Consider the following 25,371-nt stretch of genomic DNA (forward strand, 5'->3'; position numbering starts at 1 on the left):
AGCTTTGTCAAAGTGATGAATGTTAATTCATTGTGCAATTACTGGATACGCAATATGTTTTTAGTTAATTAATTAATTAATTAATATAGTTAAATTGTATAAATTGAAATAAATCCATGATATCATGATGTAAAGAAAAAAAAAGTGCGACCAGGTCATGCAAGCACAATTATCAAGACATAGTAACAGATAAGTTGCTAAATCATACTATTTCATTCTTAATTTCACTTTTATAAAGAGCTATTTTGACTAATAATGAAGTTTAATTAATTTTTGTTAATAAATAAATTATAACAAGGCTTTCGTGTAAGGCTAAAAGGGGAAATATACATCGTGAATATTTAACCAAAACAAAAACCACAAAATGAAAAGGCAAAAAAAAAACAAAAAAAAAAAACTCAGAGGTTTTAACTAAGGGGGCGCATAGCAGATCACAGCTCCCAATATATAAGCCCACCGTCGTTGGTATGTTTAGGCCTTTCAGGGTTTGTGAAAAATCTAGGGCTTAAAAAGAGATCTTGAAGAAGCTCTACTTTGCAATTCAACAATGGCGCCTCTTCCCGGACCTTACTCTGGTACCAGCACCCTTGCTCTGGTAATCCATTTTTTTCTCTCTTTCTATTCTTCGATCTAATGTACCAGTCAATCATTGATTTTGAAATGCTTTTAATTAACTTAAAATTCATATTGTTGAGTATTATAGTGAAATGGATCTGACTAGAGCGAACAGATTTAGGTTGATGCTTAGGCGATTGGTTGATTAATCAATTTAATTGTTTTGGGGACAGGTGGCTCGTACCTCGGCATTCACATTCGGACTTGTCTATGGTAGCATGAAGCTCAAGTATCTCAGGGTATTTGCTTTGTTTCTCTCCCCACTATTTAGTGATATTTTTAGATAAGAAAGACAATATTGTTTTTTGTTGAGTTTTCTGTGTGGTTTGATGTTTCTTCAACGTCTTTAAACTATGAAATTTTCTAGACTCAATAGTTAACTGTCAGATTTTTAGGTTGCAGCTTGAATTTTCTTATATTGTTCAATCTAATTGTCTTGAAGCTGAATTGCAAAATTAAATCAGATAAAAGAATGCCCTAATAAATGGTAGATCTATTTGATAACAAGCTCAATGTGAAGGGAACAAGATACAGATATTATTCAATGAGGTGATTAGAAGCAACAACAACAACAACCCAGTAGAATCCCACTAATGGGGTCTGGGTAGGGTAGAGTGTACGCAGACCTTACCCTTACCCGGGGTAAGGAGGAATGAGCTGATTAGAAGGACATGACAAATTACCGCATGTCTAAGTAGCAGTACGAGGCACAACTTTATTTCTTCGAGACCACCTGATCTACTTCCATGAGATTAGTTTGGATTCTGAAGCAGAAAGGAGATACATAAATTTTATATTCTCATAGCCCGTAGAATGGTGATGACTGAAAATACAAGCAGAAATTCACAAGCTTATGCTTTAACGTGGAAGATAAGTAGATCATTTTTGTGAATGTTATGCCTCTGATACTTCTTAGCTATGAACATGTCGACAGTGTGCTTCCGCTAATGTCCAGTTTAAGAGTGGACGGAAAGGTGCACGATGATTAAAAGCCCACTGATCGGTTTGTTGGTCTAGGATGCTGTTCTTGGGGCTCTATGAGTGTGTTTGACTTTGTTACAAAAGGACCGCAGTAAACACTTGTTTGAACAATAATGTCTTGTTATGATTCCAGCTAGTTTCTACCTCTCCAAGCATATAGCTCTTATATCCTGTTTATCATTTTCTCCGTGAAATGATATTCATGATTTGTCTAAGGTAGATGCAATTTGCATTTTGCTCATGGTCCATCACGGTTCATGAGCACCCTGAAATCCTGCCTCCATCCACATTGAGAAATGAGAGTCAGGATGTGTTTGGAATTTTCCTTTCCCATCACTTATCTGCGTAATTTGTAATGCCTTTTTGAAGTTCGCGTGGATACTGCTTAAGAAGAAGACGTTCAACAAATTTCTACAGTGCTCGTATTTTTTCTTTTTTCCGTGTTAATTGTTTTGTGAATCTCCTTGTATCAGCTGTAAATATTTGGTTTTCTTTCAACCAATGGATGTTTACAATTGTTTCTAATACTAGCTAATTTGCCTTTCATTCTGCATAGACTAATGTTTATTGCCAACTTTCCATCTTATTTATTTCAGGCTAAGGCCAAGTCTCACCAGAAGGCTGAAGCTTAGGCACATCACTGATAGAGAGCAGTATGCTGCATTTGCTGTTTGATAAAAATAATATATGACAATCATATAATATCAATTTTCATTCTGGCCTGTTGCTTAGGACCATCATTTTCTGACTTGTAACTGTTAAATTTTGTGTTTGAGAGTTTAGATATTTTTATGGTTCATTTGGTATCATGGTGGTCCAATTTTGAGGACTGCACTGGACAAATAGGGGAAAGTTGGCCATAGACAATAATCTTGTTACATCAGGTCATCCAGGGAAAAAGCTAATTTAGTTTGTGGTTATTCCATAAATGATGAAGATATGTTGACTTGCTTTCTAGATGAGCTGTCTAAGGTGGTTCATTTACCGTGGTAAAATATTGAATGAACCCATAATTATGCGAAAAGGATCTCTTCTTTCTTGTGTTTTCTTTAATGCTAGTATAATGTTTTTCAGCCACGGTGTAATCCAAGTAATGTCTTATATACTATCACTACGCGATATCAATACAACTTGGAAACATATTCAACACAAATATATGCAGGTGTAAGTTTGCCTATGAACTTTAATTTGTGGATCTACATCACTCATGTAAAAGTAAAATTCATTTAACCAGGTCCTCTCAATAGTTAAAATATCCAGACAAACTTTTACACGACAATTTCTAGTCTAATTACTATTGGCATAGATTACCTTTTTGTTTCAATTTCTTCTCCAGAATTAAAAACAGACTAAACCAGCTAGTAAACTTGCTTAAGTTGAAATGGAGAGGCAAAGGCAGGGCTCGTGCATGGAAAGGCCAAGTAATACTACTCAACTGATTCGTATTATCAGACATGAATTATACATGAAACAAGAAAAGAAACTAGCTAGACAATTCTGAACATGGTTCAATAAGGTTTCCACAATTTGGAACCTGCGCAAATGTTCTTTGCATCACTGTGGAAACACCTCCACCCTGTAAACGTAATAGCAATCATTAGATTTTTAAAAAATAAAATGTGATAATAAGCTCACTCAACGCAACACAATGGAGATAAATGGATGTGGATGACTTCTGGTCAGTGATGTTAAAGTTCTACTGAAGTTTACTCGCTGCTCCTATGAAGATTGCGAAGGCTAAGCTTTATATGAGTGTTAGCGATGGAAAGGGCAGTTCAGGTGCTAGTGTGAGCTGAAAAGCACAACATTTCTATTCTCTGGTAATACAAAGGCACAATCAATGTAGCCTAACCAACACAAATTTCAGGGAACCCAGTGTTGTGCTCACTCAGAAATGTGCTAACTTTACAAACATGCGAGACTTACCACGATGCAATGCATCTTTTGACTACTCCAAAGTCGGCGTATTTTAGAGAGAAGTAGTGAGAGCTATTTCACATAAATAATGCCTTCATCATCGGGGTCGTCACCCTCCCAATCCCCATCATCATCGCTTTGGTCATTGTTATCGGAAGCTCCGGATGGTGCATTCTTGTTCTCGTTCTCATCCTTAATCCTGTCCAATATAGCAAGTACCTGCAAGAATTGGTTCAACAGTAAGTATGACTTGTGAGGGACAGTAAGGAAGCGATCTGCCGGAAAATGCACATCGATCATATAGTTATAATCTACTCCGTTCAGTACCAATGCTAGCAAAAGAAGACACAAAGCCTATTCACTGCATCATTTCAGAAAGAGGTTATGGTTTAATTGGTCTCAAGAATAAATTTTAGTGCCAAAAGCCAAATAAGTCATTTTTTTCTTGGATAGAAAGTAATGTTGATTAAGCCAGAACTTAACCAAAAAGTCATGCTGATTAAGCAAGAGAATTACTGGATCAACTTGGAAATGCAAGAAACAGTTTGAGCCGTGGATTATTTGAGAGATCACTGACAATAAAAACAGGCGTTGAGGCTAATAACTTCACTCTTCCTAAATTAGTGACAAAATCCTGAGAACTGTTCAACAGGCATCTGATACGTTCAAGATCCAAGTCAGTTTGGTGAGTTGTCAATGAACTTGGCCATCATTTAAGTAGGGGAAAGTCAAAGACAAAGGTTAACCTCAATATTGAGAAATTATGGAAGGAAAAATATAAAAGGCTTAGTAGCCAGGAAACAAAAACAGACTTGTAAAATAAGAGAGAAAACTAAAAAGAAAATGCAAAGAGCATAACGCTGTTGGAGATATAAATAACAATAAAGATCCCCCAAAACTAATCAATTTTCTAATAAGAAAATAGATTAGAATTACTCACTCTGCTTCCTCGTTCAAGGGACTCATCTTCAATGAAACGAATCTCGGGAGTCAGTCGCAACTTCATTCGCCTACCTAGCTCACTCCTTACATATTTTGCTTTTGACTTCAAGCCAGACAAAGCCACTTCTTTACCTCTTTCATCTCCAAACACAGAGACATAGACCTTTACAACCTACAGTAGCACAGAAATATTTTTTGAGTCTCCAAATTAGAATATGATAAATCGCATGCATCATCCTAGTGATCAGAGGAGAGAAGCTTGCCATTTATAGGAGTGATAGGAATCATTTTCTTTGTTGTCTAGTACTAAGTTAGATGCAATTTCTTAATAATGGAAAATCTCTCTCTCTCACACCTAAAATTTTTCTTTCTCAGTTTCTCATTTTTGCTTGCGTCGACAGCAGACATCACTTTACATAGTCACATACATTAGAGGCACGAATGACAACTTTATCCTGAGAAAGATAAAATTTGAGATTGGGATCTTCTTGTAAGTTGCTAGTGGATGGTGATAGGGGTTTGATCACTTCTTCAGCGAATCGTACCCTCAAAATCAAATGGAGTAAATTCTACCCTAGGGGAGAATGTAACCACAGCCTTGTCCTGCCAAGGATTGCCATACATATCTTATTCAATATTTGGATGTTTTCTTGTTTCTTAACAGTCACCTCTAGTTTCAACCCATAAGACCATCCTTAACATACTGTGTAGTCTGTTTAAAAGCAACGTCCTTCAGGCTAATTAAATTTCGATTTATTGAAAAACTCAATTAAACCAGGAGTTCTGAAGAAGTCACCTTCAGCAACTGAAAGTTTTAGATATAATGTTGAAAAAGCATTTGATCTGTAAACAGTACATCCATGTCAATCCAGATATCAGGATCAGTAGTGGGAGACAACCACAACTTAATATCAGTAGTAACATTCTACAAAAGAAGGAGGGTGATAGTCTGTGTTCCAGTGCATATGAGGCGCAAATATGCTTATTGGCTCTGGGATATATGGTCAAAACTCTATACCAACTTTATTTTACCCCTACGCGTTTGATTAAAATGAACTCATTAAGATCACCTCTTCAAAACAACCAGATGCTATATATGCAAAGCCTATCAAATACTACCAAATAAGATCTCTTCATGACGGAGATAATAATTCCCATTATCCCTAGTATATTAAATATATAAACAGATCTACCTAATCCTTCCTTGCCTAGTACATTGAGAAAAACTATCAGATAGCTTCACATTGTCTACTTCGGTTCGTTAAGCAATTGGGAAGGAACAGAATTACAATAATATTATAAGAACAGGTTAAACATGAACAGTTACTGCAAGGATTAAGCTCAGAGCAAGAAAATCTTATGCATAGATTTCACAATATGATAAAAGACTATGGCTTGTTTCAACAAGCCAAACATGAAGCTTTTCACTTTCTCTTCAACCGATAAAATCGACTCAGTTAAGCGAAAAACATACAATATTCTAAGTTTGGCATTAACTAAACAGGATTTAACACGAAAAAAGAAGCTTATCACAAATTCCTTTCAACAAAAACCTCTCATATGCCTTTTTCTCCTTATTTCATAGTAGACTTTCAGTGGATTTTAATTTAACCTTTAATAGCTAGTTAGTTACTTTATTTACCAACTTACCAAGTAATGTTTATAAGAGATTTACATGTAATTAGCTTATAAGTGGCCTATTACCTTATAACCGATGTGATAGTGTAAAAAATATTTCTACTGACAGAATGCATAAAACTTAAGAGGATGTTGTAGTAGTTCAATTATCATATGGCTACACTTTCTCAAAAAATTCTCATACTAATGAAACGCAAATGTAATTACTCTAATACCACAATTAACTAACCTTCTTCCTAATTTAGAAGATTTTGCAAATTCGAGAAAAAATTAAGCTAAAACTAACAATTATTCAAAATTAACGAACCTGCAAATCCGTTGAAACTTCAACATCACTGATAGTAGTAAGCGAAGAAAGGTATCGATCCGCACCAAGAGCAGCTTCAGGTAGAACAGCGTACTGTAACACCTTATCCGTAAGTAACATGTCGGAGAGCTCTCTTTGTATCTGTTTAGCCACCATTTTAACTCTCCGAGGATTCGCCATACATCTAATGAACCGAAGTTTTACACTCTTGCTGTGGGTTATCAGCACTGGAGAGTTGAATTGCCGGAGACTGAGAGGCTTCGCCGTGAAAACCGACGGAGACGAACTCATTGTTGCCGGAAAGAGGCATTGTGTGGACGGCGGGAGAGGACGTAAACGTGGAATTTGGATTACGAGGTGCTGCATTACAGAGCTTTTTCGGGTAATCGGGTTGTAGAGATGACCCAGCTGAGAGGAACCGGTTTAGAATATCCGTTTGTGTAAGGGTGTTTCTGGAATTAAGTGCAACTATCCTCTTATCCGGTTATTGAAAATTGGGCTGATTTATAGCGTGTTTGCCCAAGCTTCTTTTTTGGCCAAAAGTATTTTTTTTGACCCAAAGCACTTTTAGCCAAAAATTGAGGTGTTTCGCCAAGTTTTTGGAAGAAAAAAAATATTTTTGAGGAGAAGAAGAAGCAGTTTTTGAAAAGCAGAAAAAAATAGCTTCTTTCCAAAAGCACTTTTCTAAGAAACACTTTTGAGAAAAATACACTAAGAACCAGTTTTCAAAAGCTTGACCAAACACTAATTACTGCTCAAAAGTACTTTTCAAATTAATTAGCCAAACACAAACTGTTTCTCCCCAAAAGCACTTTTTAAAAAAGTACTTTTGAGAAAAGCACTTCTCAAAATAAGCTGATTTTAGAAGCTTGGCCAAACAGGCTATTACAAGGTTAGCTGCTCTACTATCTCGGGGCGACTTCTACTTTTAGTATTAAAATAGTACGGACTAGCCAGTTTTTGAATTGGTAATTGAAAAATAGACAGTGTTTGCAAAGTCATTAAAAAATAGTCATTATACACGGAAAGCTCCAGCATAATATACAGGATATTGAAGCACTTGTGTATGAACTTCCAGCATATTATGCTGGAACTCCAGCACACAGAAAGTTCCAGCATAATATACTGGAGATTGGAGCACCTGTGTATAAACTTCTAGCATATTATACTGGGACTCCAGCACATTATAAAATTCCAGCATGTTATGCTGGAAGTTCACATGTAAAAAATTCGACCTCCATCATATTATGCTGGAATATTTTCCGAATTTTGAATAGTGTTTTTGTTCAGATTTATCTTTACATGAAAAGTGGCTAAATTTTGATTACTTTTGAAACTGTGGCTATTTTTCAATTACCACTTGTAAATCTGACTATTTTTGAATTTCACCTACTTTTACTAGGTCGCCCGTGTATTCGGCGACTACGATTATTTTCAGCGTCGCCTATATATTGGGCGACCCAATTATTTTCTTAAAAGCCCAAATTCATCCCTCATATTAGGCTTAGATACAAAGCCATCCCTATTCTTTCACATAGAACGTTAATAGTCCTATTTGTTAGGTCGCTTGTACATTTGGCGACTTCAGTGTCGCTTGTACACTAGGCGACCTACAAACTTAAAAAGCCCAAAATCATCCCTCATATTTGGGCTTAGATTCAAAGCCATCCACATTCTTTCATATTGAATAATAAGAAATTTTTTTTTTCTATACACTATTTGAAACCTTATTATCAAAATTATCCCAATTTTTAAATTTACCCGACCTAAATATATTTTAGCTACAAAAAATATACATTCATTTAAAATAGACTCTTTTCTTCGGTAGACTGCCTTATTTAGACGCGCAATTTTGGGATAGCTTATATTTCAGTTAGAAATTTTAGACGCAATCATTGCATCATAATCAAGGCAACATATCTGTAGAATCCTTCTATTACGTAGATTTCCTCTGATTTTCCATAAACAAGGCAACAAACTCAAAAAAAGCTTCAGAAGAACACAATTGCAAATAATTAGCTACATTCTAAAGTTTTCATACGATTGCGTGATTATTTTCTCTATAATTGAATTGAATTTGGCGATATAATGTCAGAATTAGTAGTAATGCTTCAGCTCAATGGTGGGTGGGATAGCTTTGGGAGATACATAGATTTTGATGTTGATGAAATTGTTGTCAAATTGAATGGCGTAATTGCAGAGCATCTAATGATCGATACCTCTATAAAAATTACCGAGATCAAATACACTATCAACGAATGTTGTCCTCCAATGGAAATTCGAAACGACATGGGAGTTCAAGTGTATATGTAGACGAAAAAGGAAAATAAAAACTTAGGAATGTATCCGCTGTGTATAACAATACGTGATTTTGATTTGGAATGCAGTATGTCGATTGCGAGCACATTGCAGGTTTGCTATGTTTTTCCAGTGGTGGTGTTTTTTCAATATCGATTGTTCTATAATTTTACTACAAATTATCTACAACTATACTACATAACAAATATAGTTCAACTATTATGTCTCTAGAAACAATTGAAGTGTAACTGTTACACAATACTTAAGGTTTGAAAAAATAATAATGTGATTACAGAACAAAGTATCTACAAGTATTCTGTCAAATACTGAACACCTGAATATACAGAGGTTTGAATTACTATACTTTTAATTGAGTGCAGGTACTTCTGATTATTGTAATACTAACGTGGTACACTTGTCAAGTAATTGTAACATATTTGGAGAAGTATCAGGAACAGTGAAGTTGACGGTAACTGTGGAATATGAAAGTATCATAATAACAGAATATACCCCAAAAGTAATTGTAGTAGGCCAAGTTTACCAAGACAAGCAAACAATTGTCAGTGCAATGAAGCACTATGCTGTCATGAATAAATTTTAATTTAGGGTGAAAAGGTCTAGTGCAAGAAGGTAAGAACATTTTATTTGTCAAAATCATATTGTGTATAAGTTGTAGTTTTTATGTATATAAATTATTTAGAACAATTTGTTGTGCATAAACAGCCTCGTATTCTGTAGCTACAATTTGCATAATATTTTTATAATTATTTTTATTCTGTAGCTATTGCCTCTCATGTGTTTGTGATAATTGTACGTGGCACTTCAAGTCCACCAGCATAAATGAATCAGCATTGTTCAACGTTCGAAAATTCAACAGCTTGCATACATGCTCTTTGATGGACAACACATATATACAATGCTGAGCTACTACCGTGGTAGTTGGCAGCATGATCATGCCAAAATATGTGGATCCTAAGACAATATACACACCAAAAGACATACAAACTGATAGTTATCGGAGCATGGTGTGAACTTAACATACATATAAGCTTGGAGAACCAAGAAAAAGATTTTGGAATTTTTGAGAGGTCATCTTGCTGATTCCTACAGTCGGTTGTCGAGTTATTTGTATATATTGGAGGAGACTTATTCAAGGTCGGTAGTGAAATTGCAGAAGACTGAAGATTACTGTTTCTTGTATGCATTTGTTTCTCTTAGTATATACGTCCATCAAAGGTTGGGAGCATTGTAGGCCAGTTGTAGTAGTTGATGGCACCTTCTTGAAGTCGGCATATAGGGGAATCATGCTAACAGCTAGCATACTGGATGCAACAGGTAATGTAGATTAATTATAAAAATATTGTAATAAAGTCGTTTCTGAGACTGTATTTTTTATATTTTCAAGAAAATTGAATTTCTTTTTGCTACCTATGTGATAGGTAGCATATTACCACTAGTATACGCCATTGTTTGATTCAAAAAATGAAGCATCATGGAGGTGATTTTTTGAGCAATTCAAATATGCATATGGTGAAAAACCAAATATGTGTGTTGTTTCGGACCAGAATGAGAGTATCTTGAAGGTAACATCTACGGTTTATACTGGCATGCCACATTATGTTTGCATGTGGCATATTTGGACAAATGTAAGGTCAAAGTTCAAGAAAGGTCATCTAAAGATAAGCGAATTGTACTTTGCCACGACACGATCATACACGCTTGATGAATTTAATGAAAGAATGTCAAAGATTGAAAAGATCGACACACGTATTAAAGCATACCTATATGATATTAGTTATTACAAATGGTCTCGGGTACATGCTACGGTGAACAAAACATGGACGATGACATCGAATATTGCAGAGTCTTTAAATACGGTAACCAAAGATGCAAGAGAGCTGCTCGTGGCTGAACTATTAGAGTACATGAGGACTCTTCTTGAACGTTGGACTAATGAAAAGTTATTGAATGTAAAGGGTACGTTCACATACCTTGGAAAAAAATACAACAAAGAGTTGGAGGACAACAGGATATTATCGCATAAGATGAGAGTAATTTATGGTCCATAATATAAGATAATTGATTTCATCAAAATAAACATATACTGATAATTGTAGATATGTTATAGTATAGTTATAGATATTTTGTATTTTATCAAGTGCTGACAACTTGTTGTATATTTGTAATAAAAATGTAGGTGAGGGCTTCAACAGATTACATCCAAGCTGTGATAAATGGTATGAAACGCTTCATTGTTTGCCTTCAAAACAAGAGATGTAGTTGTGGACAATTCCAACTTGATGAACTTCCTTGTCCACATGCTTTGGCGGCTTTGAGGCACAGGAACGAGTCTTATGAAAGCTATTGTTCTCCTTATTAAACGAGGGGGAGCCTTCTACAGACTTATGAAATACCAGTAGACCTTCTACCTGATGAAAGCAAATGGGATGTGCCACAACATATAATAGAAGAAGTTGTACTACCACCTACTAGGAAAAGGCAGCCAGGGAGACCTAAAAATAAAGATACAAACCATATGATGAAATAAATGCAAAGAAGTACAAGGTTTCATGTGGCAACGGCAGACAAAAAGGGCATAACAAAAGATTTTGTAGGAATGCTCCCAAAAGGAAATAAGAATTAATGTAGTATAAAGATTTTTTTACAGAGTACTTTTATTATAATCCGTCTTTTAAGACATATTCAGTTGTATTTGTTGTGTTCTGGACAATTATAATTGAATAAAGATTGTCTCATATAATGAATGTTTGGTAAACAGATTTTAACTCTTAATGCCATTGGTTTGTAGTTGTTTTGTTCAATAACTGTATTTATTTATTAATTTTAAGTTTTTTCTAAAAATACTGCTAATTTTGAATAGATTCTGTATTTTTGTATACTAGTTGTAGACAGAATTGTAGTTATGATGTAAAGAAATTATTATCTGAGAGTTTTAGTGTATCGTTGATTGAAATTTTATTTAATTGTAAAGCTAAACATTTGATACCTTACATTTAGAGTAACATATGCTAACATAATATGGTAAAAGAAGACAACAGAAAACATATATTGTAGAGTACCAATATGGAGATCAATTACTAACAGCTTTCAACAAAAAAGAAAACATGCTACAGATATTTTCATTTGTAAGTAGTAGAATTCTGCACAACACAACAAAACAAAAGCTAAAACAACTTTAGCAAAAATCTGATACAAGCAAATTGTTGTCGAATTGTTCTTAGCAAACAATTTGCCTACAATTTTAATTTTATCCAGCTACAACTAAACACTTTCTGTCACGACCCAAAATCCATTAAAGGTCGTGATGGCGCCGGACACCGCTGTCAGGCAAGCCAAAATAAATACTTACTTTGGTTCTCATTTTAATATTTTTGAAATCATATTTCCTTCAATTAAATAGTAAAAGATGGAATTTACAAAGTAAATAATAATATTTTTAACAATTTCAATACAGGACAACCCATAATCACCCCAAAATCCGGTGTCACAAGTGCATGAGCCTCAACTAGGAATGTAAAATAAAATACAATATCTGTCCGGAATATAAATTTGGACAGGAGAAATATAAATACTCTGAAGGAGACTCTGCTGGCTGCGGATCGTAGTATAAAATACAGCTCACCTAAGTCCCCGCCATAACCGCGCCTCTGCTCCCACAAGGTTACTAGACATATATGTACCTACACAAAAATATGCAGCAAGTGTACTATGAGTACATAAATCAACGCGTACCCAGTAAGTATCCCGCCTAACCTCGAAGACGTAATGACGAGGGGTCGACTCCGACACTTACTAAGGGCTAACAATAAAGTATTGATATTATAATTAAGCATGGATTGTATAGAATGGCTGTAAACTCAATAATATGAAGTAAGTAAACAATTCATTTATTAATAGGAACTTTCCAAATTTATTTTCATCATTTAACATTTTTTTGTATCTCGGGCCAATGAAAGCAATATCAATTATTATCAATTCCAAAGATATATCATGCGCAAATCATGCCAAGGTCGTACGACCCGATCCAACATAAATATTTAAACTGTGCACTGCCTAGGGTCGAACGACGCGAACCATAGATGCATCTATCTGCTACCGAGGCGTTCGGCCCGCTCCACAAAAGAGAAAATACATTAAACAACCAATTTAAGATTTATTAAGGCGCAAAATATTCCAAGAATTTTAAATTCTCATTTAACGGTCATGTAAATGAAGTTTAACCTTTTTAAAATTCCTTTATCGAGTTTCTAAATGTTTTAAACAATTAAATTAACTAGTAGGGCGCAAACATCACAAGTACAACATGATATAGGTCCTACACTACCTGGACATAAGCATAATAGTAGCTACGCACGGACTCTCGTCACCTCGTGCGTACGTAGCCTCCACAAATAGAAACACATAATGATTCGATTCACCTATGGGGTTAATTCCCTCTTACAAGATTAGAAAAGAGACTTACCTCGCTCCGAAGTTCCATAGTTGGCTCCCAAGCCTTTCAAATGGCTCAATTCGGTGCCCAATGCTCCAAAATTAGTCAATAAAGGGGCAAATCCATAAATATATACTCTAATACTCATTATAATTCAATTTACAATAATTTTCAACTCCGCTAGAAAAGTCGATAAAAATCACCCTCAGGCCCACGTGCCTAGATTTCAAAAATTTTTGAAGACAAACACTACCCATAGCACTACGAACTCAAATATATAATTTATTCTCAATTCTATGCCCAAATTCGTGGTCAAATTCCTAAAATACCAATTTCTAGGTTTTTCTTCAAAATCCCAAATTTTTACTAATTTTCATGTTTAAATCTATATATAAACCATTTATTTAACTCACAATATGTGGAAATTACTTACCTCATGAAGAATCACAAAATGGCACTTCAAAATCGCACCCAAGACCGGCTCCAACGAGAGAAAAGAGGTGAAAAGAGCCAAAACCCGATTTGGCTAACTTATACATTCTGCCGAGGCGACTTTCGCACCTGCGAAGCCAAAGGCCGATTCTGCGGCGTCGCTTCTGCGGCACCAAGACCGCTTCTGCGGAAAACACTGGAGGCCGCCCCTTCAAACCTGCGGACAATGTCCCGCTCCTGCGACATCGCAGGTGCGAAAATGCACCTCGCTCCTGCGCTCCACTCCACTTCTGCACTCTAAGAGGCCGCTTCTGCGCCATCGCAGATGCGAAAGAAGTCTCGCACCTGTGGGCACTGCCCAACTCGTCCAGAACCGCTTCTGCGACCCTCCTGGCCGCTTCTGTGGCTTCGCACCTGCGGCCAAAACCTCACAGGTGCAGTTACACCAGATACCAGCTGCCTTAGCATTTTCCTTAGTCCAAAAATCGATCCGTTAAGCATTCGAAATTCACCCGAGGCCCCCGGGATCCCGTCCAATCACACCAACCAGTCCAATAATATAACACAGACCTGCTCGAGGCTTCAAATCACATCAAACAACATCGAAATCATGAATCGCACCCCAATTCAAGCTTAATGAAATTTAGAACTTCAAACCTCTATATTCGATGCCAAAACCTATCAAATCACGTGCGATTGACCTCAAATTTTGCACACAAGTCACATTCGACATTACGGATCTACTCCAACTTTCGGGATCAGAATTCGATTCCGATATCAAAAAGTCCACTCCCGGTCAAACTTTCCAAAAACCTTCAAATTTTTATTTTTCGCCAAATGACCTCGAAACGACCTACGAACCTCCAAATCCACTTCCAGACGTGCCTCTATGTCCAGAATCATCATATGGAGTTATTCCCAGGCTCAGAATCCTAATCGGACATTGATAACATTGAAATGCACTTCAACCCAAATTTATGAAATCCTTCCAAAATGCCAACTTTCCACAATAGGCGCCGAAACGCTCCCCGGTCATCCAAAACCCGATCCGGATATACGCCCAAGTTCAAAATCATCATACGAACATGTTGGAACCTTCAAATCCTGATTCCACGATCGTTTACTCAAAAATCACACCTTAGTAAATTCTTCCAACTTAAATCTTCCGAAAAGAGAATTTTCTTTCTAAATCAACTCTGGATTTTCCGAAATTCAATTCCGACCACACGTACAAGTCATAATACCTGAAGTGAAGCTACTCAAGGTCTCAAACCGCCGAACGACACGCTAAAGCTCAAAACGACCGGTCGGGTCATTACATTCTCTCCCACTTAAACATACGTTCGTCCTCGAACGTGCTAAGGACTGCTCTAGAGTTGTCCGAAATCACTGGTCAATACCTCGTGCACCTACCCATTCTACCACAACCCAGTCAAGCATATTAGCTCGAGCCAGTCTAAAAAGCTTACCCTTTATTTAGGCAAATAAGCCTTAGAGCCAAATTCCAACATCCGAAATTCTCTACTAGGCTTGCTTCCAACATACGAACACCGTTTCAAACACTACACGATGTACCAATACATGATTGTATACTCTCATTGAATTCACACCATGCACTGTATTATTCACAAACGCTTAATAACGTCCTATGACAACAATAGCCGAAATCCCAAGAATCTGATGCTCACGACATACCTCATGACACCTATAAGTCTTGTTCCAACTCTTGAAATGTCACGACAGAGAAGATGTGTAGAACTCATAACCACTTGCCGAATTACAATTTATGGAGTTTCTCCTCCCGACAAGAACCATTACCTCATTCTGGACTGAATGCCAATATTTAATCTTTAATATGCTTCATATAAATGTGATCGTATTGATCCTAGGTCTAATAATCTCCATCTCACCTAGTACAAGCTGCTCAGACAATAATCCACCCCAGACACTGCCAAAAGTCTCATATGATGCCACAATGTGCCAACAAGCTACAAACTAGAATGTGATACATAAGGAAACTAACTCTAGAAAGATCTACTCAACCCACGTAACTAATTTAAACAACCGAAAAGATGTCATAAATCTCTCTCAGAAAATGCGGGACAAAACACACAGGAATAGATATAGAGAACTGTGCTAAATATCATACTGTTGTGGCGTGCAACCCGATCCATACATGATACCGTTGCGGCATGCAACCCGATCCAAACAATGTACCCGTGGCAGCGTGCCACCCGATCCACACATAATAATCTAAAGAAAATACACCTCGAGCTGTAACGCTCATACTCACGAAATGCCCGAATATCAACCATAATGTCACGACCCAATTTCCCCTCCGTATGATGTCGTGACGGCACCTAGTCTCTACGACTAGGTAAGCCTAACATTTTTCGGAATAATGAAATGAAAACATAAATTTCACAACTAACTAGGTACTATACCGCTTGGCATGTACAATAACCAACTATTCAAAAATACACAGCAAATTCCCAAAACCAGAAACATCGTGAATCACAAATTACAGGAGGAAAATCTAGTGTTTCTATACATCAGAGTCTATCAAAAGAAAATACAGAAGATAATGGACATGGGGAAGAGTAAAAGGGGAATCCGAGGTCTGCGGACGCGACAAATATACCTTGAAGTCTCCAAAGCTGTCCCGGCTCACTGATAGTGCGACTGATAAGGAATACCTGGATATGCACATGAAAAATATGTGCAGAAGAGTAGCATGAGTACATCACAATCGGTACCCAGTAAGGGCCAAGCCTAACCTCGGTCGAGTAGTGACGAGGTCAGGTCAGGGCCCTACTGGTATATATAAAATAACACAAGATAGAATAAAATACCGCAGTAAAATAAAGACTAAAATTTAACAAGAATGAAATCATAGAAGACAACATCTCAGTACACAGAGATAACAACAGGGATTTTCTCGAGATACCGTCTCGTAATCCCAACGTAAATGTGGAGGGGGATCTCCCGGAATACCGTTCCGTAGTCCCAAAGTAAATATGCAGTACATGGGGATCTCCCGGAATACCGTTCTGTAGTCCCAAAGTAAATATGCAGTACATGAGGATCTCCCGGAATACCGTTCGGTAGTCCCAAAGTAAATATGCAGTACATGGGGATCTCCTGGAATATCGTTCCGTAGTCCCAAAGTAAATATGCAGTACATGAGGATCTCCCAGAATACCGTTCCATAGTCCCAAAGTAAATATGCAGCCAAATAATAGAATTCAATAGTTACGTCACGAAATTCTACAGTTCAACCTAAGTACCAGTTAAGGAAAGACAGGTAAATTCACTAAACATGCTGCACGTAGTTTAAGTAAACAATTAAAGCAACTAGGCATGTTATTCTAGTCTAGCCGGATACTACACATGCTGATAGAACTCAAATAAGAAGGAAATCAGGTTATTACTTAGTAGAAAAATCGATTTTTTATACAATTAGCCCGTGTACGTACTCGTCACCTCACGTACACGACGCTCATATATCAAAAATAGTACAAATTCTACGGGGAGTTCCCCCTCACAAAGTTAGGTAAACCACTTACTTCGAACCAAGCTCAATCAATCGGTCACAATGCCTTTCACACGCATATCCGGCTCTGAATGGCCCAAATCTAGCCAAAAGCAATTACATACCATAACTGCAATCATAATAAACTCATCTAATTAATGAAATCAATACTTTAACAAAAATTTTGAAATTTGCCCAAAAAAGTCGACCCGGGCCTACATCTCGGAATCGGGTAAAAGTCATAAAACACGAACACCTATTCAATCACGTGTTCACTCGTACAAAAATTATCCAAACCCGATGTCTAAATCCCAATCAAAACTCAGAAATTCGGTTAGGGAACTCTTCCCCCATTTTCTCAATTTTTTAATCCAAATCCGAAATTAAATGGAAGAAACAACTATAGATTAATGAAATACAACATAAAATGAGTTAGGAATCGTTACCCCAAAGATCTCTCTGAAAATCCCTCAAAATATCGCCAATTCCCGAGCTCCCAAGTCCAAAAATGAAGAAATAAATAAAACCCTCAATTTGGCCCCTTTTCTGCCAGTTAAACCGCATCTGCGGTCCATTAACCGCTTTTGCAGCAAAAGCTCTGCACATACGGAATTTCATTAAATTCCCCAGCTCCGCACCTGCGCACATATATCCGCATCTGAGGATGCGCTTCTGCGCCCAATCGTTCACTTCTTCGGAACTTGGCTTCCTCCCCAAATCTGCTTCTGCGATCTCTCTTCCGCAGATGCGGCTCCGCTTCTGCAGCTTACTCGTCGCACCTGCGACCACTGGACCTCAAGATTAAAAATGCACCTGCAACCTTTTTCTCGCTTCTGCGGGATCGCACCTGCGGACTTCCCACCGCAGGTGCGAAAACACTAGAACCAGCAACTTCAGAATATGCACAAGTCAAATTATCCATCTGTTAAGCACCCGAAACTCACCTGAGGCCCCCGGGACCTCGACCAAACATACCAACCAAATCCTAAAACACCATACGAACTTAATCGAGCCCTCAAATGACCCCGAACAACGGAAAAATCACGAATCATCCTCCGATTCAAACTTAAAGAACTTAAAATTTTTCAAATTCGACAACCGATGCCGAAACCTATCAAACCAAGTCCGATTGACCCCAAATTTTGCACACAAGTCATATTTGACATTACGAACTTACTCCAATTTCCGGAATCAGAATCTGACCCCGATATCAGAAATTTCACTACCGGTCAAAATCTTTAAATATTTGACTTTTGCCATTTCAAGCCTAAATAAGCTACAGACATCCAAAACGAAATCCGGACACGCTCCTAAGTCCAAAATCACCCAACGGAGCTAACGGAACCAACGAAACTCCATTCCGGAGTCGTCTTCACATAGTTCCGACTACGGTCAAAATCCTAAGACTTAAACTTCCGTTTTATGGACTAAGTGTCCCAAAATACTCCGAAACCAAAACAAAACCTCCCGGCAAGTCAATTAAGCAGAAAAAGATACGGGGAAAATAGTAAATAGGGGATCGGGGCTATTACTCTCAAAACGACCGGCCGGGTCATTACACATAAGCATGCCAAGTGCATAATACAAATTTTAGGGAGACGGGTAGCGTCATAAGCTATAAAACTCAAGAACCACTAAGGTGCGATATATGATCTGCATCTCGAGAGCCATCCTGCTCACATAACACCACCTCTACGCGGGACCTCAACACATTGTACAAATAATCAAGCTGTCTCACAACCCACACGACACAATAGAGTATTACATGAAATAGTTGGCGATGAAATTAACATCCCAGGCCCGAATACTACTCCATAAGGAATTCTATACTGAATGAACATACCCAGGCTGGTGTAGAATACACATCCACATCTGGACCCATCAATGGACCTCAAACCGATTCTAATCATACCATGCTTGTCTAAATAACCCCTCAGGGCCCACAATGACCTATTCACGATACATAAGAACAACCGTCAAATCTGAAACAAACTCACATGGTCCACAACCCAAGGAATAGAATGCCTCTCAGGCATAAACTCTCGCACTTGCGATATTACCAAATCTCTACACTTGGTTCCAATCTTTAATCAATCAAATGACCATATGTCACACTTATACCATCTTCTCGTGGGATATGCTCCCACGACCTTCCGCACCAGGTAACAAGTCTGCACATATATACCACCGGCCACACAAATTCTGTAAAGCAAATCAAGAAGCCGCAAATCAGTACACAAAGCCTCTTACACAGGACACCGATCTCAGGTGACGTTAAAGACAATACCAACTTACTCTAAACATCTGAATTCTTCCCCGCTCATCCGAACTCTTGACATTCTTGTCGACATCGACTGCAACCTTGATCCTCAACTTCCAATTCCCATGCCGATCACTACACCTAACATGCCAATACGTGAAAGTACAAGAATTACATCATAACTCCTGATCCACTAATAGAATAAACACTCCATCACATAGCAACCTTTTACTTAACCCATTTAAGGAGAACCATTGCAACACGCGACTGAATTCCCATAACCGCAGAAAATACAATCCTCAAGTAGTGGTCTAAACTACCATAACTCTCACGGGACCCATCTACACATGACAGGCCATAATATTTGAATGCCTCTAAATGAAAATCAATTACGGCGGCCGTCGAGCCTCGCACGTACCGCCACAAATCACATGTATAATTTCACGCTGGAGAAACTAGTCACTGCCATAACTGTGATGATTCAACCATTACCAACTGAGCCACTTTTTCTAATTTACTCGGGACTTGCCCTAGAAATAATAATAGCTCCATTCAAAACATCATGAACCCAAATTCGCACTCATCCCGATTGACCTTATTTCACGAGACCACGCTGTCTCCAAAACCCACGAACCATCTCATACCCTCCTTATGCACATATTCGCATCTTCAACTGGTACACCCATTATGAAAATCCCTCTATGAATCCGAAGTTATTTTCTCCCATTCCTCCAATGCCACACCGTAGACCAAGATAACATAAAACACTCCACGCCACTTTTCATAATCCGCTGCAAAAGCTCAATACTTAACCATACTACTGGCTCGATATCCTTAGGCACCATACTTTGAATCTTTGAACCCACTAGAACCATTGTTGAGAGTCACCCACTCTGGCTTGTTCCCAATTATGATCAAACTCCAAGGCCCTGCTAGCACATGAACACCTTCTCAAAGAAGTACCCGGCTGTATCACTTTCCTTGTACTTCACATCTACACGAAGCATAAACTCTGAGTCCTCCCAAAGCCTGAACATGAATAGATAAGGCCAATTATAGCACACATCCCTCAAATCCCTTGCTCAAATTACCACTGATGTTCTCTTTCTTTAGTCGTAATAACCCACCAATATGCCGATAACCAGAAATCTCACAAGTAGATAACCATGCAATCCAATCATAGATGGTGGGGCTCTCCCACTTACCTTGAAGCTACCATTGCATAACTGTGGAACCTACCGAGATTCCTTATCCCCCATTGACATGATTTTGCACAATCAACCTGCCAAATTCCTCGAAATCCTTATGTGAAACATTTCATGAACATTCTAAATCATTAGCCACATTCACATATTCGACCTCTTACTGGATAGCCAGTAAAATCCTTCGTAGAGGCTTCGTCAACACCACACGACCGCTAACCTGCTCACAGGAGATAACCCACCTGTGGAAATTACATGCCGACATCTTCCAACAGCACTGCACCGAGTACAATTACTACAAAATCAATAAACCACCCTGAGCCCGTGCTTATTCACCAGCTGTACAAGTTCGTTCACTCCCTATTGACATAAACTAAAGGTGCGACGATACATTCCAATCCAAAGTCATGTTGCATCCCTCTTCATATTAAGCAACTCCCTCCTGTCACACCCAATCTTCCTCAATATAGCAGTCGATATTCCAAATTAAGTATGTAAACCTAGTTACTGTCCACCATGAATCCCAAATCATTTTAACTTCCCCCAAGGCGTGTAACTATCCTACCACAGAACTCATATGCTACTCTGCCACTCTCCTGCTTTGGTCAAACCCTCTCCTTTAAGAAACTACTCGACTTCTGCTTCTCGCACTTGGCCTTTTAGAAACTTAACCGCGACAAGACACCTCCCACATTTCTTTCCTCATCCTCCGCTGCCCAGCTGTTGCCTTAAATCAAAATCCGTCTCTGTAACACTTGAACCAATAGATCGCTACAAACTTTAAACCTTTCCGAAGATCATCCTTCTCGATCCATCAACACTAGGAATACCGATTCGATCCTAAACCACTGCACACCGCGATCTCTGATAGCCGCTTTCCCTAGCCCCATTTCACAATACCCTGCCCCAAAGGCGAATTGAAGAAGACCATAACACCAGCGAACTTAACACATTCAACAAGGACGACAACACCACATCACAGATAAAAATCCTACCATGCTCGAAAATACCAAGTCTCGTTATTCCATCAACCCAAACCTGAATATTCTTAGTCTGATTTCCTTTCCTCCGTTGGAAATAAAACACTGAACCCTTGAATCATGCATTGAGAATAAACCTCCTTTCAAATCATTCACTGCCCCTACACATAGACAAGTATCCTATCATTACTCAAACATTGTGCGATAGCAACACACGAATAGTCATAACAATCAATGCCAATTCTCAAAACCTTTGGTAATACTGATACTGAGCTGCAATGACAGAACGACATTCCGCAAGGCGATGATAATAGCCCAATCAAATATGCATGGAGAAATATCATGCACCACATGTGTAGCACCAATAAAATTCCTCGATTCCTAATTTATAACAAGCGCTTCACGTCGCATAAGATTGAATAGGAAGGAAATGAAGGCATAAGCCTCAAAGGAATCAAATCGCACAATGAGGAATCAAGAAGGGAAGTGCTCATAATAGTTCGGTAGCCTCTCAAAGATAAGTACAGACGTCTCCGTACTGATCCGCGAGACTCTAATAGACTCGCTCATGACTCGTGAGACCTAAGTGAACCTAGTGTTCTGATACCATGTTGTCACGACCCAAAATTCATTAAAGGTTGTGATGGCGCCGAACACCGCTGTCATGCAAGCCAAAAATAAGTACTTACTTTGGTTCTCATTTTAATATTTTTGAAATCATATTTCCTTCAATTAAATAGTAAAAGATGGAATTTACAGAGTAAATAATAATATTTTTAACAATTTCAATACAAGACAACCCATAATCACCCCAAAACCCGGTGTCACAAGTGCATCAGCCTCAACTAGGAATGTAAAATAAAATACAACATCTGTCCAGAATACAAATTTGGACCGGAGAAATATAAGTACTCTGAAAGAGACTCTGCTGGCTGCGGATCGTAGTATAGAATGCAGCTCACCTAAGTCCCCGCCATAACCGCGCCTCTGCGCCCACAAGGTCACTAGACATATATGTACCTGCACAAAAATGTGCAGCAAGTGTAGTATGAGTACATAAATCAACACGTACCCAATAAGTAACCCGCCTAACCTCGAAGAAGTAGTGACGAGGGGTCGACTCCGACACTTACTAAGGGCTAACAATAAAATATCGATAGTATAATTAAGCGTGGATTGTATAGAACGGCTGTAAACTCAATAACATGAATTAAGTAAACAATTCTTTTGCTAATAGTAACTTTCCAAATTTATTTTCGTCATTTAACATTTTTTTGTATCTCGGGCCAATGAAAGCAATATCAATTATTATAAATTCCAAAGATATATCATGCGCAAATCATGCTAAGGTCGTACGGCCCGATCCAACATAAATATTTAAACTGTGCAGTACCGAGGGTCGAACGACGCGAACCATAGATGCATCTATCTGCTACCGAGGCATTCGGCCCGCTCCACAAAAGAGAAAACATATTAAACAACCAATTCAAGATTTATTAAGGGGCAAATATTCCAAAAATTTCAAATTCTCATTTAACTGTCAAGTAAATGAAGTTTAACATTTTTAAAATTCCTTTATCGAGTTTCTAAATATTTTAAACAATTAAATTAACAAGTAGGGCGCAAATATCGCAAGTACAACATAATATGGGTCCTAGACTACCCGTACATAAGCATAATAGTAGCTACGCACGGACTCTCGTCACATCGTGCGTACGTAGCCCCCACAAATAGAAACACATAATGATTTGATTCACCTATAGGGTTAATTCCCTCTTACAAGGTTAGAAAGGCGACTTACCTTGCTCCGAAGTTCCATAGCCGGCTCCCAAGCCTTTCAAACGGCTCAATTCAGTGCCTAACGCTCCAAAACTAGTCAATAAAGGTGCAAATCCATAAATATATACTCTAATAGTCATTATAATTCAATTTACAACAATTTCCAACTCTGCTCAAAAAGTCGATAAAAATCACATCAGGCCCACATGCCCGGATTCCGAAAATTTCTGAAGACAAACACTACCCATAGCACTACTAACTCAAATATATAATTTATTCTCAATTCTATGCCCAAATTCGTGGTCAAATTCCAAAAATATCAATTTCTAGGTTTTTCTACAAAATCTCAAATTTCTACAAATTTTCATGTTTAAATCCATATATAAACCATGTATTTAACTCACAATATGTGGGAATTACTTACCTCATGAAGGATGACAAAATGGCACTTCAAAATCGCACCCAAGACCGGCTCCAACGAGAGAAAAGAGGTCAAATGAGCCAAAACCCGATTTGGCTAACTTATACATTCTGCCCAGGTGACTTTTGCACCTGCGAAGCCAAAGGCCGCTTCTGCGGCACCAAGACCGCTTCTGCAGAAAACATTGGAGGCCGTCCCTTCGCAACTGCGGACAATGACCCACTCCCGCTATATCGCAGGTGCGCAAATGCACCTCGCTCCTGCGCTCCACTCCGCTTCTGTGCTCCACTCCGCTTCTGCGCTCCAAGAGGCCGCATCTGCGCCATCGCAGATGCGGAAGAAGTCTTGCACCTGCGGGCACTGCCCAGCTCGCCCAGAACTGCTTTTGCAACCCTCCTGGCCGCTTCTGCGGCTCCGCACTTGCGGCCAAAACCTCGCAGGTGCGGTTACACCAAATACCAGCTGCCTTAGAATTTCCCTTAGTCCAAAAATCGATCCGTTAAAAATCCAAAACTTACCCGAGGCCCCCAGGACCCCGTCCAATCATACCAACCAGTCCAATAATATAACACAGACCTGCTCGAGGCCTCAAATCACATCAAACAATATCAAAATCATGAATCGCACCCCAGTTCAAGCTTAATGAACTTTAAAACTTCAAACTTCTATATTCAATGCCAAAACCTATCAAATCACGTCCGATTGACCTCAAATTTTGTACACAGGTCACATTCAACATTACGGACCTACTCCAACTCTCGGGATCAGAATCTAACCTCGATATCAAAAAGTCCACTCCTGGTCAAACTCTCCAAAAACCTTCAAATTTTTATTTTTCGCCATTTGACCCCGAAACAACCTATGGACCTGCAAATACACTTCCGGACGCGCCCCTAAGTACAAAATCACCAAACAGAGCTATTCACAGGCTCGGAATCCCAATCGGACATCGATAACATTGAAATGCACTTCAACCCAAATTTATGAAATCCTTCCAAAATGCCAACTTTCTACAATAGGCGCTGAAACGCTCCCGGGTCATCCAAAGCCCGATCCGGACATACGACCAAGTCCAAAATCATCATAAGAATCTATTGGAACCTTTAAATCCCGATTCCAAGGCCGTTTACTCAAAAATTATACCTTAGTAAATTCTTCCAACTTAAAACTTCTGAAATGAGAATTTTCTTTCTAAATCAACTACGGATTTTCCGAAATTCAATTCTGACCACACATAAAAGTCATAATGCCTGAAGTGAAGCTACTCAAGGTCTCAAACCGCCGAACAAAAGGCTAAAGCTCAAAACGACTGGTCAGTTCGTTACACTTTTCCTACAAAATAGCTACTGAAAAGGGAAATTAATTCTTTTTTGTCGAACTCTTGTTCTCCCCCTCACAGCTGGTGCACCTTTTCTTCTTTTTAATCTCCCTGTCACTTCACTTTCACTAATTTCACCAAGCTCTTACTTTTTTCTAGCATAATCCCAAAGGAGCGCTCCATAGCGTCTACGGTGTTGATCAATATCAGAAAGGTTATCCTCTGAAATTGAGAGATGTCCAATGCTGACATATTCAATAATTGTCGTCACGTATACACCGCAATAACTGCAATAA

General features: G+C 38.4%; 2 protein-coding genes across 2 annotated transcripts; one reads left to right on the forward strand and one right to left on the reverse strand.

Moving 5' to 3' along the window:
- Positions 1 to 3,001: 3,001 nt before the first annotated feature.
- On the reverse strand, positions 3,002 to 6,863 carry LOC107766361 (putative ribosome-binding factor A, chloroplastic). Its single transcript, XM_016585132.1, has 4 exons — positions 6,401 to 6,863; positions 4,454 to 4,627; positions 3,523 to 3,732; positions 3,002 to 3,172 (listed from the first exon to the last, which is right to left on the reverse strand). The coding sequence occupies exons 1-3, from the start codon at positions 6,764 to 6,766 to the stop codon at positions 3,586 to 3,588; spliced, it is 687 nt and encodes a 228-aa protein (XP_016440618.1). The 5' UTR covers positions 6,767 to 6,863; the 3' UTR covers positions 3,002 to 3,172; positions 3,523 to 3,585.
- A 3,379-nt stretch (positions 6,864 to 10,242) lies between these two features.
- Positions 10,243 to 11,078, forward strand: LOC142173567 (uncharacterized). Its single transcript, XM_075239185.1, has 2 exons — positions 10,243 to 10,749; positions 10,896 to 11,078. The coding sequence occupies exons 1-2, from the start codon at positions 10,243 to 10,245 to the stop codon at positions 11,076 to 11,078; spliced, it is 690 nt and encodes a 229-aa protein (XP_075095286.1).
- Positions 11,079 to 25,371: the final 14,293 nt, after the last annotated feature.

The sequence above is a fragment of the Nicotiana tabacum genome, chromosome 19 (assembly GCF_000715075.1).
Source record: "Nicotiana tabacum cultivar K326 chromosome 19, ASM71507v2, whole genome shotgun sequence".
NCBI lineage: Eukaryota > Viridiplantae > Streptophyta > Magnoliopsida > Solanales > Solanaceae > Nicotiana > Nicotiana tabacum.